At 28.8% G+C, this 15,780-nt stretch overlaps 1 protein-coding gene and 1 pseudogene across 2 annotated transcripts; both read right to left on the bottom strand.

The window, feature by feature from the left end:
• The window catches only part of LOC149054230 (uncharacterized), a 168,941-nt pseudogene that overhangs the window by 23,567 nt on the left and 129,594 nt on the right, over positions 1–15,780 (bottom strand).
• Positions 3,081–10,098, bottom strand: LOC149054233 (uncharacterized). 2 transcript variants are annotated; one of them, XM_089230485.1, is made up of 4 exons: positions 8,477–10,098; positions 8,173–8,315; positions 6,209–7,839; positions 3,081–3,095 (listed from the first exon to the last, which is right to left on the bottom strand). In XM_089230485.1, the coding sequence occupies exons 1-3, from the start codon at positions 8,625–8,627 to the stop codon at positions 7,702–7,704; spliced, it is 432 nt and encodes a 143-aa protein (XP_089086611.1). In that variant the 5' UTR covers positions 8,628–10,098; the 3' UTR covers positions 3,081–3,095; positions 6,209–7,701. The 2 variants fall into 2 exon arrangements, with proteins under 2 accessions (XP_089086611.1, XP_089086610.1); XM_089230484.1 differs by lacking the exons at positions 8,173–8,315; positions 8,477–10,098 and having other exon boundaries at positions 6,209–7,700.

The raw sequence follows: 15,780 nt of genomic DNA, 5'->3' as shown, positions 1-15,780 counted from the left end.
AGGGGGTTTTTTTATTGTATTAGTGGATTGGAATTCCTCGTGGGCTAGAATAACTCTTTACAGTGGTAAATTCAATTTAATCAATAAAAATACATTTTTGATAAAATTAAAACCTCATATATTATAGATAATACGTACTACTAAATTTACCAACTAAAAACAAAACAAAAAAAATGCATTATTTATGTGATATTGTTAATGGATATACCGTGAACCTACCATGTAATCATAGATACAGAACGATAGAAATATACGTTTTAAAATATTCAGTTAGATAGAATAGTGTGAAATCGATCGAGATATAAACATATAAAAAATTTGCAAATTTTGGTTTATTTTATAGTTTTTGAACAAATATAAAACATAGTAGAGAAAAGAAAATAGGTAATATTTAATAGTTTATACTTAGTATTGTGGTAAAAAAAATTAACTAAACTGATTTATAGATATAACGATACTCGATGAGTAAGTAACAATTTAAGGACGGTAATCATTACAAATGCTATGAGAGATACAAACCCAATGAATTTAATTTTTAAAATTAAACACATCATTGAAAAAAAAATATATATATATACAAAATTCACATACCCCAATGTTCTAGAAATAAATTAACAAACAAAATATTTAGTAAATTATATTATATAGTTAATGATTGACATAATCTAAAAAATACACTATATTATGTATACACTTATTCTACAAAATATTTCATTACGTAGTACATTACAATGATCTATCGATGAGAGTCGATCGCTTGCGAGATTTAACATTTTCAAGATGGCAGAAGATTTAATATGAGCTTATTCACAAATTATTACAGCAATTTAAAAAAATATATGGTTGAAATATCTAGTGCATGATATTATATTTCTTCTAAAACACTAAATAGATTAGAAGACTATAATAAATTATGAGTTAAATGTATGGAAAATACATTGCAATGAACTAAAGTGTATTACATTTTTATCAAACATGAATATCTGTTAGACTAAACATTTATTTTCATTTATAATACCATGATATAATTCTTATATATTTTAAGTTTTTTTTATGCTAATAGATTCTAAGTGGATCGACGAATGTAATGATTTTATAATGATGTGTGTTTCTTATTTTTTTGTTTTGGTATCATTATTTTTATTTTTTTGTGTCTGTGTACACGATAAGTTGTCAAAATAATGCTTCGATTTTCAGCTTCAGTAGCTTCTTCGATTGGAAAGTGAATCTAGTTAGCGCATTGGGGGAGGTAAAATTTTGAAATTCACAGTAGTTTTCAAAACCACCGCGTAGGGTAAAAAAAATCAAGGAACACACTTGAAATTTTCAATGAATTTTTAAACTGGCATTTTCTGTATTTTATATAATTTAGACATTTGAATTTGTCAATCTTTTTAGATTTTCGTTTTTATAAATGACAATAAAATTATAATCATTGGGTAAAATAGCTTTAAAATGTAATACAACGCTCCTAAAATATTTTCACAATGATAGTTAAATAATATTATATTATTAATAAGCGTTGACATTTTGATAAAATACGTAAAAAACACAAAAATTTGTAATACATTTTGAGTTAGAAACTCATAAAAATTTTTCTTTTTAAATCTAAGGCTTGAAAATTTAACACAATATTCTTCATAAGTTTGTCTACTTTTATCAAATAAAAAATATCTACCGGAAAGTCAAACTAAATATTTATGAGCATTTGAATTAAAAAATTGGATATTCACTAAATTTCCCTTGTACCGATATTCTTATTTTGTTGTTATTCAAAACGGTTTATTTTAGAAATTTTAAATCTATACCATGTGTTTATTTTATCATTTCCTTTGATAACATTTTCAACAATTTTCAACAATTTTTAAGTTATTTTTAGACATTTGAAATTTTCCGTTTTTATTTTATAAATGTGAATAAAATTTTATTAATTTGATCAAAAACTTGAAAATTGAATACAAGGTACTGCATAAGTTGATATAACAGTAGTTGGAAAATATTAATAATACACAAGCACATTTTATTTTTATAACCATTTAAAGTTGAAATTTATAGACATTTGAAATTTCAGTTTTTTTAGTTTTTATTAAAATATAAAACTTTATTCATTGGGTTTCAAATCCTAAAAATTGAATATAAGGTTCCCTATAAGTTTATATAATAGCAGTTGGAAACTATTAAAAATTCATAGACACGTTTTTTATAACTGTTTAAGTTCAATTTTTGAAAAAATGTATTTAATTGAAAATTTACAAATAATTGAGTTGTTAAAAATCTATAAATCATTTAACTTTAATAGCTAACGATTGAAAATGTTCAACGAATTTCCACGTAGTTAATTCTATAACAGAAAAATCTCTAAAAAAACACAATTTTTTTATAGTTGTTATAATAGTTAAAGTTTGGATGAAATCACATATTAAATAACCAAAAATAAGAATTTTAGCTTTAAAGATACTTAATATTCTAATTTTAATAGTTAATGTAATTAAGGACTTAAATTAATACTTTATAGTATTCACAACATATATACTATAATGAATATTCAATTGAATAATCGATATATGTCAAAACAGCTTTTGGCAGTATTAATTATTGAATATTTAAATATTAATCACTAAAATGCTGTTTTGGATAGCTAAATAAATACACATTTTAATATTATATAGCGTCATTCATAAATCATAATAGAAGATACGAAAATACCCAATATTAGGAACGGCAAGAAATGGCTACAAAAATAGTTTATTGATTTATTCTTAATTCTTGTTTATTTGAAATAAACAACTAATTGATATTCGATTAATAAACGAATAATCAAAATTACGATTAACCGTTTTTTTTAATACCTAAAATTATCGATGAAATCGATTAATTGGAGAAAATTTCATTTAATCAAAATCGTATAATATAATCGTATAAAATCGTATATAATCGTACAGCCCAAGTATAAAATATCCTAGACTGACAACCCGTTTCCACTCATGAATCCACTAACCAATTGTACAGCAAAAATAAATTTTACATAAAATTAAAATTGAATATCGATTTAATTATTTAATTTAATTTAATATACGTACTATACACTACTGTTGCTAAAAAAAAGAAAATAATAAAAATTCATTATTCGTGTGATATATTCAATTGACCTAATGTATCTATTATCTTAGATACAAAAATATATAAATATACGTTTTTAAAATATTCAGTTAAATAGAAGAATTTGAAATCGATCGAGATATTGATAAATAGTAAATTTAAAAATATTGGTTTATTTTTTTAGTTTATTATGAACCATTATTAAACATAGTATAGAAAGGATAATAGGTGCTTAACGCATTAATACATTAACGGTACTCGATGTGTAGGCAAGTAAAAATTTGAGGGTGATGATCATCAAATTTATGAGTAACGAATCACAGACGAAATTTATAATAAAAGTTAATTAATTCGATTGATTTATATAAAAAATATAAATTAATAATTTTGAAGTAGACTGTAATTTATTAAAATCTTATAACCACAGTCCATTCCATAAAAACAATATATTTTTTGTTTTGTTTTTTCTATAGGACCGATTTTAAAAATAACTGATCATTCGTATGCTTTAGGCATATGAAAGTGGTAACAGTGAAAGTAGAATTTTAGTTTTTACAACTCAATCCAATTTTAATAAGATTCAATTTGCGGATAACTCGTTTGGTGACAGAACTTTTAAATATGTCCTCTAAATATTTTCCCAGATATAATATACAACCAATCGTTTTATATTAAGCTTAGTAATTCCATTTATGCATATAACAATGGCTAGTCATACACAATAGAAACCTACGATGAAGCATTATGACAATTACTAACCTAAAAATCATATCTGAATCAAAAATTTATTAAAATAGAATTTTTTCGTTATTCAAACAAATTTTTCCTAATGCTCACACAAGTGGATATTTATTCCATAACCCATTATGTGTGTATGGCGAAAGATTTGCTAGACTACAAATTAATTGTGCAGAAGACTCAACGTTTGCCCTCAAATTTAAACAATTAGGCATGTGTTTTGGCATTTATAAGTTCCTTTCAATTTTTTTTTTTTAAATCTCAAAAGGTTTGTCATAGATTAGAAAATTCAATACAAGATTCTTCATAAGTTTGTCTAGTTTCATCAGCTTTAAGTTCAAATTTTAAAAAAAATTAACAAATCATTTAGTTGTTAAAAATGTATAAAAAGTTATAATTTTTATGGTAAGGATTGAAAATTTAAAACGAGATTTCAATTATGTAGTTAATTTCGTTAATGCCTTATATTAATACTTTATAGTGCAGTGAAAACTGTCTAAAGCGGATCCTGAATAAAACGAAAAACTATCCAATGCGAAATTTTTCTATGGTCCCAGCACGTTTCTATAGTTTTATATAGATGCTTATCCTCAATAAAACGAAACCTTATAACGCGGAAACGGAACGATTTTGTAAGTCCCATGCAAGTAAAAACCTTGCATAAACCGGAAAATTTACACGCGCGTGTGTACTATAAACGTAAAATAAGTTATAAAATATAGATATGCGAATGTACATCGTTTAATAGTGATAATAATCTTAATGAGTTTTTGATGATTGATATAAATTTGGTAACGGAGAGCCAAGAAATGCATTCACAAAATGATTGTGAAAGTAATTCATCCGACGACGAAGAAGAAGTAATGCATGAAGAAGTCACAACGATTAATACATATTAAGAAACATTAATTGAAATTAAAAATCTATAGCGGTTTACTATTGATCAACAAGATGATAATCTTTTTCAATTGGTTTCATCGATTAAACAATACTCAGAAGAAAAAATAACAGCAACCGTAACAAATTTATTTGTTTATTTATTTAAAACAATAAATTGAAAAATATTCTTTGATATTTCTGATTTATTTGAATTGAATAATCCGGAATTTGTCCGTATACGTATTTGTACGAATTTGTTACTGTATACGTATTGTATATACTACGAATGACCAAGTTTTCGGGTACATTATAATGAATCTGATTTGGTTAATTATAAATTTATTTTATAGATTGCTACATTATTTTTGGAATAATAAATAAAGCATAAAACTATAAAATATCCTAGGCTGACAAACTGTTTCTGCTCAGAATTGTGTTTCGGCTATTTCGCATTCAATGATATTATACTCGTATCATTGAATTCCAATTTAATACCATCCTGTTACGGCGTGAACACCGCAATACATACTTTTTTTTTTTTTTTTATTGGTTAAGCATCAACTACATAGGTTATTAGCTTACATGTGTTAATTTCTACATTAAATGATTATATGCTATTGTACAATTCTATTTTTTTAAAGTATACTATTTGCTATGAAATATATAAATATAAATATAAATTATGCTATGAAAGTTTGAAAATGGACCAATTGCTTCGTACAGGTTGTCTGGGATGTTGAAATCTTTTCTAGCTTCGTTGAAGTTTGGGCTGTGGATGATGATATGTTTGATGGAGTAGTTTGTATTGCATGTTGGGCAAAGGGGTGGATCTGTCTTTGCCATAAGATGTCCGTGTGTCAGTTTCGTGTGACCGATTCTGAGTCGATTAAGAATCACTTCATTTTTTCTGTTTATGTCAGTGTATTTCGGCCAGAGTACGACAGAGTGTTTTATTTCTCTTAGTTTATTTTCCGTGGTCGTGTGCCACTGTGAGTTCCACAATTCAATACAGTATTTGTTTAACAATACATACATATATATAGTATCGCTGTAATATTATATAAAATTGTTATCTATAAAATTATCATTGTATGCTTGTGCCGTAATATGTCCCCACGGATTAGTTAGTTGTCGTCGGACCAGCCAATTGGTACGACACTCACAAAATATACAGTCCACTTATTATTTATTAAAAGTTTCTAGTATTTTATTTTGTTCAATAAAATTAGTCTATATAGAAATAAACACATCCATTACAGTAACCCACTAGTACCCTACTACTGTACAGCAGACTGACATCCACATAGATACCAGCTTTTTTTGTTTTTATTTGATTTTATAGTTTACATTAACTTTCAAAAAATTTATAATATTAAATAAATGATACTCTTAGGATTTTTAAAACGTTTAAAGCCTTTTTTATGTTACTATATTCAACTCAATCAAAATAGAAAAATTTTACATACATTTTAATTAAATATATTATACGTACCAATCCACAATGGACCTAAAAAAAATCAAAATAATAATAATTCGTTATTTATGTGATATTTTTAATAGACCTAATGTATTTATAATCTTAGATACAAAAATATGGAAAATATACGTTTTTTTTAAGTATTCAGTTAAATAGAAGAATTTCAAATCGATCGAGATAATGATAATAAATAAATGATAAATAAATAATTTGGAATTATTAGTTTATTTTAATTGTTCACTAACCAAGCTATATTAAACATAGGTAGAATAAAAAAGGTAATAGAGGTAGCTTAGCGTATTGAAACATGAATATGCGTCATTTCGACGCGGCAATCTTGACGCACGTCAAATGGACGCGGCCATTTGGACGAACGACAATTGGACGCATACGTCATTTCGACGCATGCAATTTTGGCGCCACTAATTTTAGGTGCAAGTCAATTTTGACGCAAAACAAAATATAATTTTATACTTATTATAATATTAAGTAAAATAAAGTAAAATAATACAAAATAGTTTATAGTTTATAAAAAATGTACTATTTATAAAATTTTAAATTGTGCGCAATCCCTTGAAGCACTTCGTCGGTTGTAAAGTCACTTACATTTGTACATATTTGAATTAATCTTTTGGATGAGTCTTTGTATTTCTTTTTTTTAGTTGGTGCATACCCAGCAATTAATTGTTATTTTATTACTTTTGTCAAACTTTCATCTCTTTGCAATGCACTTATAAACTTCCATATGACTGGTTTTTTACAATTTATTAATGCCGAAAATGCATTATGCCAGCCCTCAATACTATTATTGGTTCTCGGCAGATCAGATTGAAGACGTTCTGAACAGTTCCATACTTCGATAGGATATTGCGGTTGTCGACGTCGACCTCTCCTGTCCAAAATTCCAATCCACGTAGTTTCGAAATAGGTGATTAGTGGAGTTAACATATTTTCATTTTCCATATAAAAATCGCTCTCCAATAAAACTTCAAAATAATTAACTACTTTGTCAATAGGTATAAAAGCAAGCGCTATTAATTTTCGAACTTGTAATGCAAAAGTTACATCTTCTATATATTTTGTTGTCAATCCGTAGTTTTGAATTTTTTGCCAAACTGCTTGACTAAAATGAAAAAAACAGCCATGTATCTCTGTACTTGGAAATTCATTTTTGATAGAGTTCATTGCTGCTTTTTCAAAATCTGTTGTAAATGATTTCGGACATAAATCAAACTTAAGGAATTTTAATGCTTGAAACATTTTATTATACGTTACTTCTTTTTTATCGGGCAACAAAACATGCACTAACGCCTAACGGTAATTATTGCACCAGAGTAAACTGCATGAATCGTATATAATTGACCAAATAAATTTGGGCAAGATGAAAACGTTCCATCCGAAAACCAAGATCCGAATTTCTTAATACGTTTAAACTTTTTTCTGTTGAAAATAATAGAATCCGATCGTCATAATTACCATTATCGCCACTGTCAAATAATAAAAATTGTTCACTGTCTAACGTAATTTTTCAAAATTGTATGATTGAGGGTTTGCAGGACTGGCTTCCACCGTTTTTCTAGACCGCGGTTTATTGTTTTCTTCAAGCATTTAATATTCGGTAGCTGTCCTACCACTGCACATGGTAACTAAAACAATATTAAACGACGTACATAAATACTTAGGTACGTTCAAAGTTTACCCATAGGCAAGTAATTGCAAGTCATTTTGTAGTTGAAAACTTCACCAGTATTTTTAATTTAATACAAAGTTCCTCAAACGTTAGTTTTATTGTGATTTAAAACTTCAAAAATTCCTCAAAATCATGAATATTTACAAATTATTTTGTAGTTAAAATTTATAAAAATTATAAATATCAAATATTTAAACATACATTTTTTTATTTTTGATGTCTGGTGTGATTTGATTACGTGCTGGGGGGGGGCTTAATATTTATATAAATATAAATAATATTTTATTACCTGTGTTGACGTTTCTTCCAGTATAGCTCTTGTAGTTGTTACTGTTGTTGTTGCATATTCCTTCATTAGATTTATAGCTTTCTTAGCTTCAATTTTTGCGACGTCTGGTACATGATTATGATCTATGGATTTTATTATATCTCCTACAAGTACAATTGAGTGTTAAAAAAATAGTCACTAATAGTCTACAATATGTAGGTTCTTATAAAAAAAACGTAATCAATTATTAATAATAATTTTGTGTCTGACATTATCAAAATATGAAAAATAAAAATAAATACATAAATAAATAATATATAAGTACCTTGCATTGTATGCGCTCGTCTTGGACAATTTTTAATTTCGTTGCATATCCATATCATTTTTTCTTTACCTTCTCTATCTTTTTTATAAATAAATCCACCATGAACAAGGAGATCTTTTACCCGTTGACTTTTTACAAACTCCAATGACATGTTATAATTTTTTTTTTTAATTTACAAGTTAAAATATTTAAAGCACACTAACAGATGTAGATATAGGTAGGTAGTTCATAATTTTTAAAAGCGTACGACTCACTGCGCGATATAAAGCACACTGACGCAGCCATGTATTAATGTACAGGTATAATTGAACGGCAAACCGTAATATTAAGATAATGATAAAATGTGTACCATTTATGTGACCATAAAGATTAACAAATTACTAAAGATTACAGCGTAATCGGTCAAAAAGTCTTTTCGTCCGGGATTCAGATTACGATATATATTTTAACCTATACTTATGTGGCCCAATATTATGAAGCAAATTCAAACTTATATTTATTGTTAAATAAGATTGTTAAGAAAGACTATCGAGCATTAAACAAAATGTCGTATTATTTTACAATATTATACGTATTGTTACGTAGGTACCCTATCAATATTCAAAACATAGTGTACATTTCTACTATGAGTGATGATATAACTAAGTAGGCAAATAATATAAAATAACATACTGAGGTCATCATAAAAAACGTAAATAATTAAACTATAAAAGCATTGTCGCACGTATCTTCTCGGAAAAAGTCTCCGTTACTAAGAAAGGATGTGAATCGACTAGAATAACCAATTACACCAGGAGACTCAAATTCTGGCTTGTGCCAGATTTCACCACCACGTACGACCGCCTACTCCTACGGACACGAGCATATATAAGGAAGACCACGACAAGAGCTCATCAGACGGTTAGGGACATTTAAGACACTTAGAGGCAGGTCGTAAAACCACTCATTGTCATTTAAAACAATATTTCAGAGTAAGGTCGTAACACCGCTCACCAACACCTTTATAGCATATAAACTGTATTTTTGTATCAATTATTAATAACTTGTGAAAATAAAGACATTATTACATTGTAAACATCAGTATTTCATCTCTACGTTGATGTATGAATCGACGTTCAGTCGGGATGTAACAGTATTATAATAAGTATAAAATTATATTTTTGTTTTGCGTCAAAATTGACTTGCGCCTAAAAGTGATGGAGTAAAAATTCCATGCGTCAAAATGACGTATGCGTCCAATTGTCGTTCGTCCAAATGGCCGCGTCCATTTGACGTGCGTCAAGATTGCCGCGTCGAAATGACGGGACACCTTAAAACATATAACGGTATTCGACGGGAAGGTAAGTAAAACTCTGAGGATGACGATCATGACAAAAGTTATGAGACACAAATCATATAGAACTTCGTTAACAGCAATAAACGTCCCATGTGAAAAAAATGCAGTTTTCAGAAAACAAATAAATAAAAAAAATCACATGAGAGTTTTTTTTATATACGATTTATAGTTTGTAACACATTGTAAAATTGTTCTATGATGTAGATAACATATAGGATTTTATCATAACTGATTTTTTGTAGGTTACACTAGGTTACACTAGGTAACACATTCAATCCACAATATTTTTAATGAGTGGTAAAAAAAAATTATCATAAAGGTAAATTAAATAAGAAAACAAAAAACATGAGTCATACCACAGTCTGAAAAAAAAACATTAATAATAATCATAACATTTGCCTAAAAATTTTAAATAATAGACCTAGGAAGAAAAAGTACTGTACATTTGTTAAATTGTTGTAATAGATTTATTTTAAAGTTAATTACTTATTATTATTATTTATTTATTACGGGCTGTGAGCCCAATATAATGAACAAAAATATATAAGTTTAATCTAAGCGGGTGTTACAATTACCCAACAGTTGGGTAACTGTAAATAATATAAATTATTTTATAGTCGTGCCTTTTATTGTTGTATCGTATTTGATTGGTCATTGCTATCATGGACAATGGTCCATGGTATCAGTCAGTAATATACAATTTTATACCTTAAATCCTTAAAAACAACATAAATACGACTGTACGAGCCATAGTCGATGGTTATGTAAATATGTAATATACTTTATAGTATACAAGTACCTACCTATATGCATATATAAAGCAAAATGCATAGTAAAATATTTTGATTGAATCTGATATTTCACTATGGGCCCGGGCATAGGGGGCCCCCTTCTATATACGCCACTGACCCAACTTTACAAATAGAAATTTAAAAATACAAAATAGGGATAACTTTTCACGAAATAGATACGGATTTTTAGTAGTACGGAATTTGTTAGTAGGATTTTCCATCAACGGGAAGCTGAAAATTTTTTATTTTCAACTTCACGGAGGCAACTAACCCAAGAGTCACGGTTGGAGGACTGATTACCTTCCAGCAACTCCTGAGAAAAACAGAATCTACGTAGCAAGCAGCCAGAGCAGTTAGGACGGCAAGCAGAGCAACGATGGAAGCAACACAATAGCAGTGACTGTCTGTCACGTCTTCTTTGGATCTATTAAGACCATTGTATAACATTTTTGTGAAGGTGTATAATATATATATATATATTATCTACTTAAAGAACTACTGGAGCTACGAATGTAATCGTTTTACAATGATGTGTGTTTCTATTATTCTTTTTGTTTTGTATCATTATTTTTATTTTTTGTGTCTGTGTACACGATAAGTTGTCAAAATAATGCTTCGATTTTCAGCTTCAGTAGCTTTTTCGATCGGAAAGTGAATCTAGTTGGTGCATTGGACGGTAAAAGTTAGATATTCCCAGTAGTTTTCAAAACCACCACACCGGAAAAAAAAATAAAGGAGAAAAAGGCAAAATCGTAAAAATTTACGATTTTAGATATATATTTAACTGTAAATAAAATTATCGAACACGCATGCAATTTTTAATGAATCTTTAAACTGGTACTTTCTGTACTTGACATAACTTTCAAATCTTTTTAAAATATTTATTGACATTTGAAATTGTCAATTTTTTTAGATATCCTTTTTATAAATGACAATAAAATTATATTCGTGCGGTAAAAAAGCTTCAAAATGTATTTAAAACTTATTTTAAAGTTAATGTTTTGTAGTATATCATATTTATCATATCATGGTACTCGTAATGAACAAAAAAAATAACAATAATATCATAGTATTGACATGAAATTTTAAGTCATCCGACTACCTATATAGCTTTAATGAGCTTGCAACCAATACATAGGTACTATCTAAAAACATCAAATCCTTCAAGAGAGCAATTTAAAACTTTTATGCATTTTTTTTTAATAAGTGGTAAAAAAAATTGTACCACGTAGTTAAAACTTATGGTCTTATGGGTTGTAAGTTGTAAAACTATTGTTGGTATTGTTGGTAAACATTTTGAGAAGGAAAAATATTTTTTATGTACCTAGGTATAAAGAAATCGAGAAAAATATTATCATAAAAATTAATTAAATAAGAAAACAAAAAACATGATTCATACCAATGACTGAAAAAAAAACAATAATAACAATCATAACATTTGCTTAAAATTTTTAAATAATAGACCAAGGAAGAAAAAGTACTGTAAAATCGTTAAATTGTTGTAATAGATTTATTTTAAAGTCAATTACTTATTGTTACGTAGTATTGTTAAATTAATTTTATAGTATAAAATATCCTAGACTGACAAACTATGTCCGCTAAGACTGCTAAGAGTCGTTTTTCGTATAGGTACAGTGATATATCGGCTGCATCCGAATTGCGTGTGGAAAAAAAGAACTATGTTAGACAACAACCGAATTGCGTGCGCGGTTTTTTCGAGACACAGCCGAATTGCGTGCGTGGTTTCTTCATGACAGAGTGAATTGCGTGCGCATATTTTATTTAAAGACAACCGGTTTTCACCGAGCTGGATATTGTGTCGGCCGGAGAATCATTTATCTGTATCTAATATGATAGCTATATATGGGTATTATCATTGATTATAAATACTAGTATTTATAATCAATGGTATTATGTACTATGTAGGGAATGGGACTTTTCGGCAATAAGATATAAGCTGATAATTTGATAAATAATATTAAACGATCTATATTCTATATGAAATTGGAATTGAATATCAGTTGATAGTCAACACTCAATCGCGACCAAAATGGAAGTGAATCAAATGTTAAGCGAAAAAAATAAAAAATTATACATAATTAACGGGTATAAATTTCATTTTCTAACGTTTTTAAATAACAACATACAGAGATGGGCATGTACTAAACGTTTGTGTAAATCTTTTTTTAAGCTAAGTGAAAATGGTGATATTGTTTTTAGTTTTTTAAATCACGATCATGACAAGGATGATATTATGATATTATGGTATATATGAAAAAATTTGCCAGTTGGGTTTTAGTTTGAATACAAAACTCAAAATATATATATATAAACAAACCTATTTTTTTTTCTTATTTTTATAATATTTTGACTGTAATTTTAAATTACATTTTTTGCTACTCATATAAAATATTTAAAAATAATCGTTTATACGAGATACCTAATAATTGTATTGTATTATCACTTGAATTAATATTGTTTTAATAATTTTTTTTTTTTTTTTAGGGTTAAGGCTTCGACAACTGAGGTCATTAGCCTGGGGGAACTGTAGGGGAAGGTACTGTAGGTTTTAAACACGTGGGTATTTTGTCAGAATTTTGAATGGGCACCCGTAGGTTTCTGCCATGCCCGGTTGGGGGGCGGCCTCTCTCTCCAGACACCGCGAAAATGCCCAAAGAGCGATGCCGCCCGTGACCGAGGTTCGAACCGGCGACTGCGTGCACGGCGGCAACAGAGGCCTTAGTCCGCTCGGCCACTCTACCCCCTTTAATAATTTGTATTCGAAGAATAAATGTATTCTTTAATTATTTAATGTAAATAAATCTGGCACACCGTGCGGCATCAACACTGTATCTCGCACGCAACTCGGCTCTGTCACAAAAAAACCGTGCAACTCAACCCTGTTATGAAAAAACCACGCACGCAATTCGACCCAGAAAACGATTTTCGCACGCAACTAGGAACCGCTGATTATATCATTGAATTCAAATTTAATATCATCCATTACAATAACACAATAATTGTAATCCACTGTACAGCAGAGTGACATTATCTGACTTTTGTTAGTTTTAATGTTTGATTATACAATTTATATTAGTTTTCAATAAATTTATATTATTAAATTAATGATTCTAAGATTCTTCTAAGATTTTTAAAATGTTTAAATCATATTTTATTTTGGAATATCAATTCAATCTTTAAAAGTTAAATTTAATATATTATACGTACAATTAAATGATGGATCTAAAAAACAGAAAAGTCATAATAATTCGTTATTCGTGTGATATTTTCAATGGACCTAATGTACCTATAATATCTTAGACACAATAATATAGAAATATACGTTTTTAAATTATTCAGTTAAATAGAAGAATTTGAAATCGTTCGAGATATTAATAAATAATGAATTTGAAAATATTTGTTATTTTTTTAGTTTATGAACCTATATCAAACATAGTATAGAAAAAGGGGAATAGATAATAAATAATTGTTCGCGCAAGTTGTCTATTGTGATCGGCCACTGGTGCGGATGTTGCCACACCGTTTTCCCCTTGATCGAGAAAGCAGACTTCGTTCGATCCATCTGATCGAGCGGCGTCGGCCCGCCGCCGTGCGCGTGTGTTGTTGTTGTTGAGCACGATTTAAGATATACAGGTTGCCCATCGGCATATGATAAGGTGAGAACCAAATTGAGTTCTTTGAGGTGCTGGAAATTACAGTAAGCGCTCCATGTGAAAGAAAAGTTAACTACCGTATCGCTGCCGGTTGCCACATTGCCTGCTGAATTTTAAATTTTCTATTTTTAGTTACGTGTAGTAAATAATAATTATAAAAGAATTATTCTTTTTACTAATTTAATTTTACAATTTTATATTATTTCCCAAACATTTAAGATTTTATTGAAGTCTGCTTTCAAGCTATAACAGTAATAATAAATTATAAATTATATTGTAAGCTATATAGATTTTATTATTTTATTATAATTATCAAGCTATATAAAACAACCAATATATTTATTTATAAACTAATTAATTTATACACTTTTTACATTTATGTCCTAGCTACTTATTACCTTCTTAATCATGATTTAACTAATTTTGACATTTTTTTTAGTTCGGCATTGTTTTTTATTTGCTTGATTTATACAAAATAACAAAGTTTTGTTTGCGATTGCGACTAAGTAGTAGTAGTAAGTACTTAAAGTATATTTATATGTATGTATCTTAGATCGTGGAATAGAATCTATAATTCCAATATTCCATACCTATTACCCTACCAATATGGCCATATGGAATATACCATAAATTCAAATTATTAAATATTTAGTGTGATAAACTGATAATTAGTTCGAGTCGTTCGAGATTTAAATTGTGATAGTAGGGAGCGCTAGCGTCGTTTTCCACAGCTGTGAGTCAATCTCATCTTCATACTTCAATCATTTCGGTATAGGTCGATGGGCAACCTGTATATCTTAAATCGTGTTTTTGAGACACTTATCCGAGATCAGTGATGGTATGTTGAAGGGAATTTCCCGGAATGCAGGAAAATTTGGTTGAAATTTTACCAAACGGGAATGCAGGGAAACTAAAGCAAAAATAGCTTATAAAACGGGAAATTTTGTGATTGCGCATTTGTAGGTTTTTAATAGTTTTATAAGATTATTTTTTTGTCACTAAAATTCTTGATAATATAATTTTCTACAGCCTTATCAATTATACAAAATATTCCTATACTATATGTGTGGTTAGCCACCACCACATAGTTCACAACACTTTGAGCGAGTGGTCACTGGTCACCATGGTTCTCGGCGGTACGACCGACCGCGTCGTTCCCCCCTTTCTCTTATCACTTCTCGTTCTCGTTCACCCTAGATGGCGACACCGAAGGGAAATTTTGAGTAAAAACGGGAGATTTTATAGCTCCAGGTGGGAATATAGTTGAAGCATCCATACCAACACTGATCGAGATACGTCGTTGGTCGTGTGTGTGTATATCGCTCTACAAAACACGCTTTTCTTTTCACTACATGTGGTTCTCGTTTTTGCGGTTTGTCTGTGCCCTTTGTTGCACCGCCGTTTCTGAAACTTTTTTAAATACAGTCGCTTTCGGAAGTTATTGTCAGAAGACACCGTCATCGCAGTCAGCGGTCGACGAATTGAATCGAGTATTCTCGAGTG

The sequence above is a fragment of the Diuraphis noxia genome, unplaced genomic scaffold, assembly GCF_037042655.1.
Source record: "Diuraphis noxia isolate RWA-SAM2 unplaced genomic scaffold, SU_Dnox_SAM2 contig0009, whole genome shotgun sequence".
Lineage (NCBI taxonomy): Eukaryota > Metazoa > Arthropoda > Insecta > Hemiptera > Aphididae > Diuraphis > Diuraphis noxia.
This window is presented reverse-complemented; position numbering and strand designations above follow the sequence as displayed.

Coding starts and splice junctions, on each gene's coding strand:
- LOC149054233 (XM_089230484.1), bottom strand. CDS start 7,453: ATGTTTCAAGCATTAAAATTCCTTAAGTTTGATTTATGTCCGAAATCA.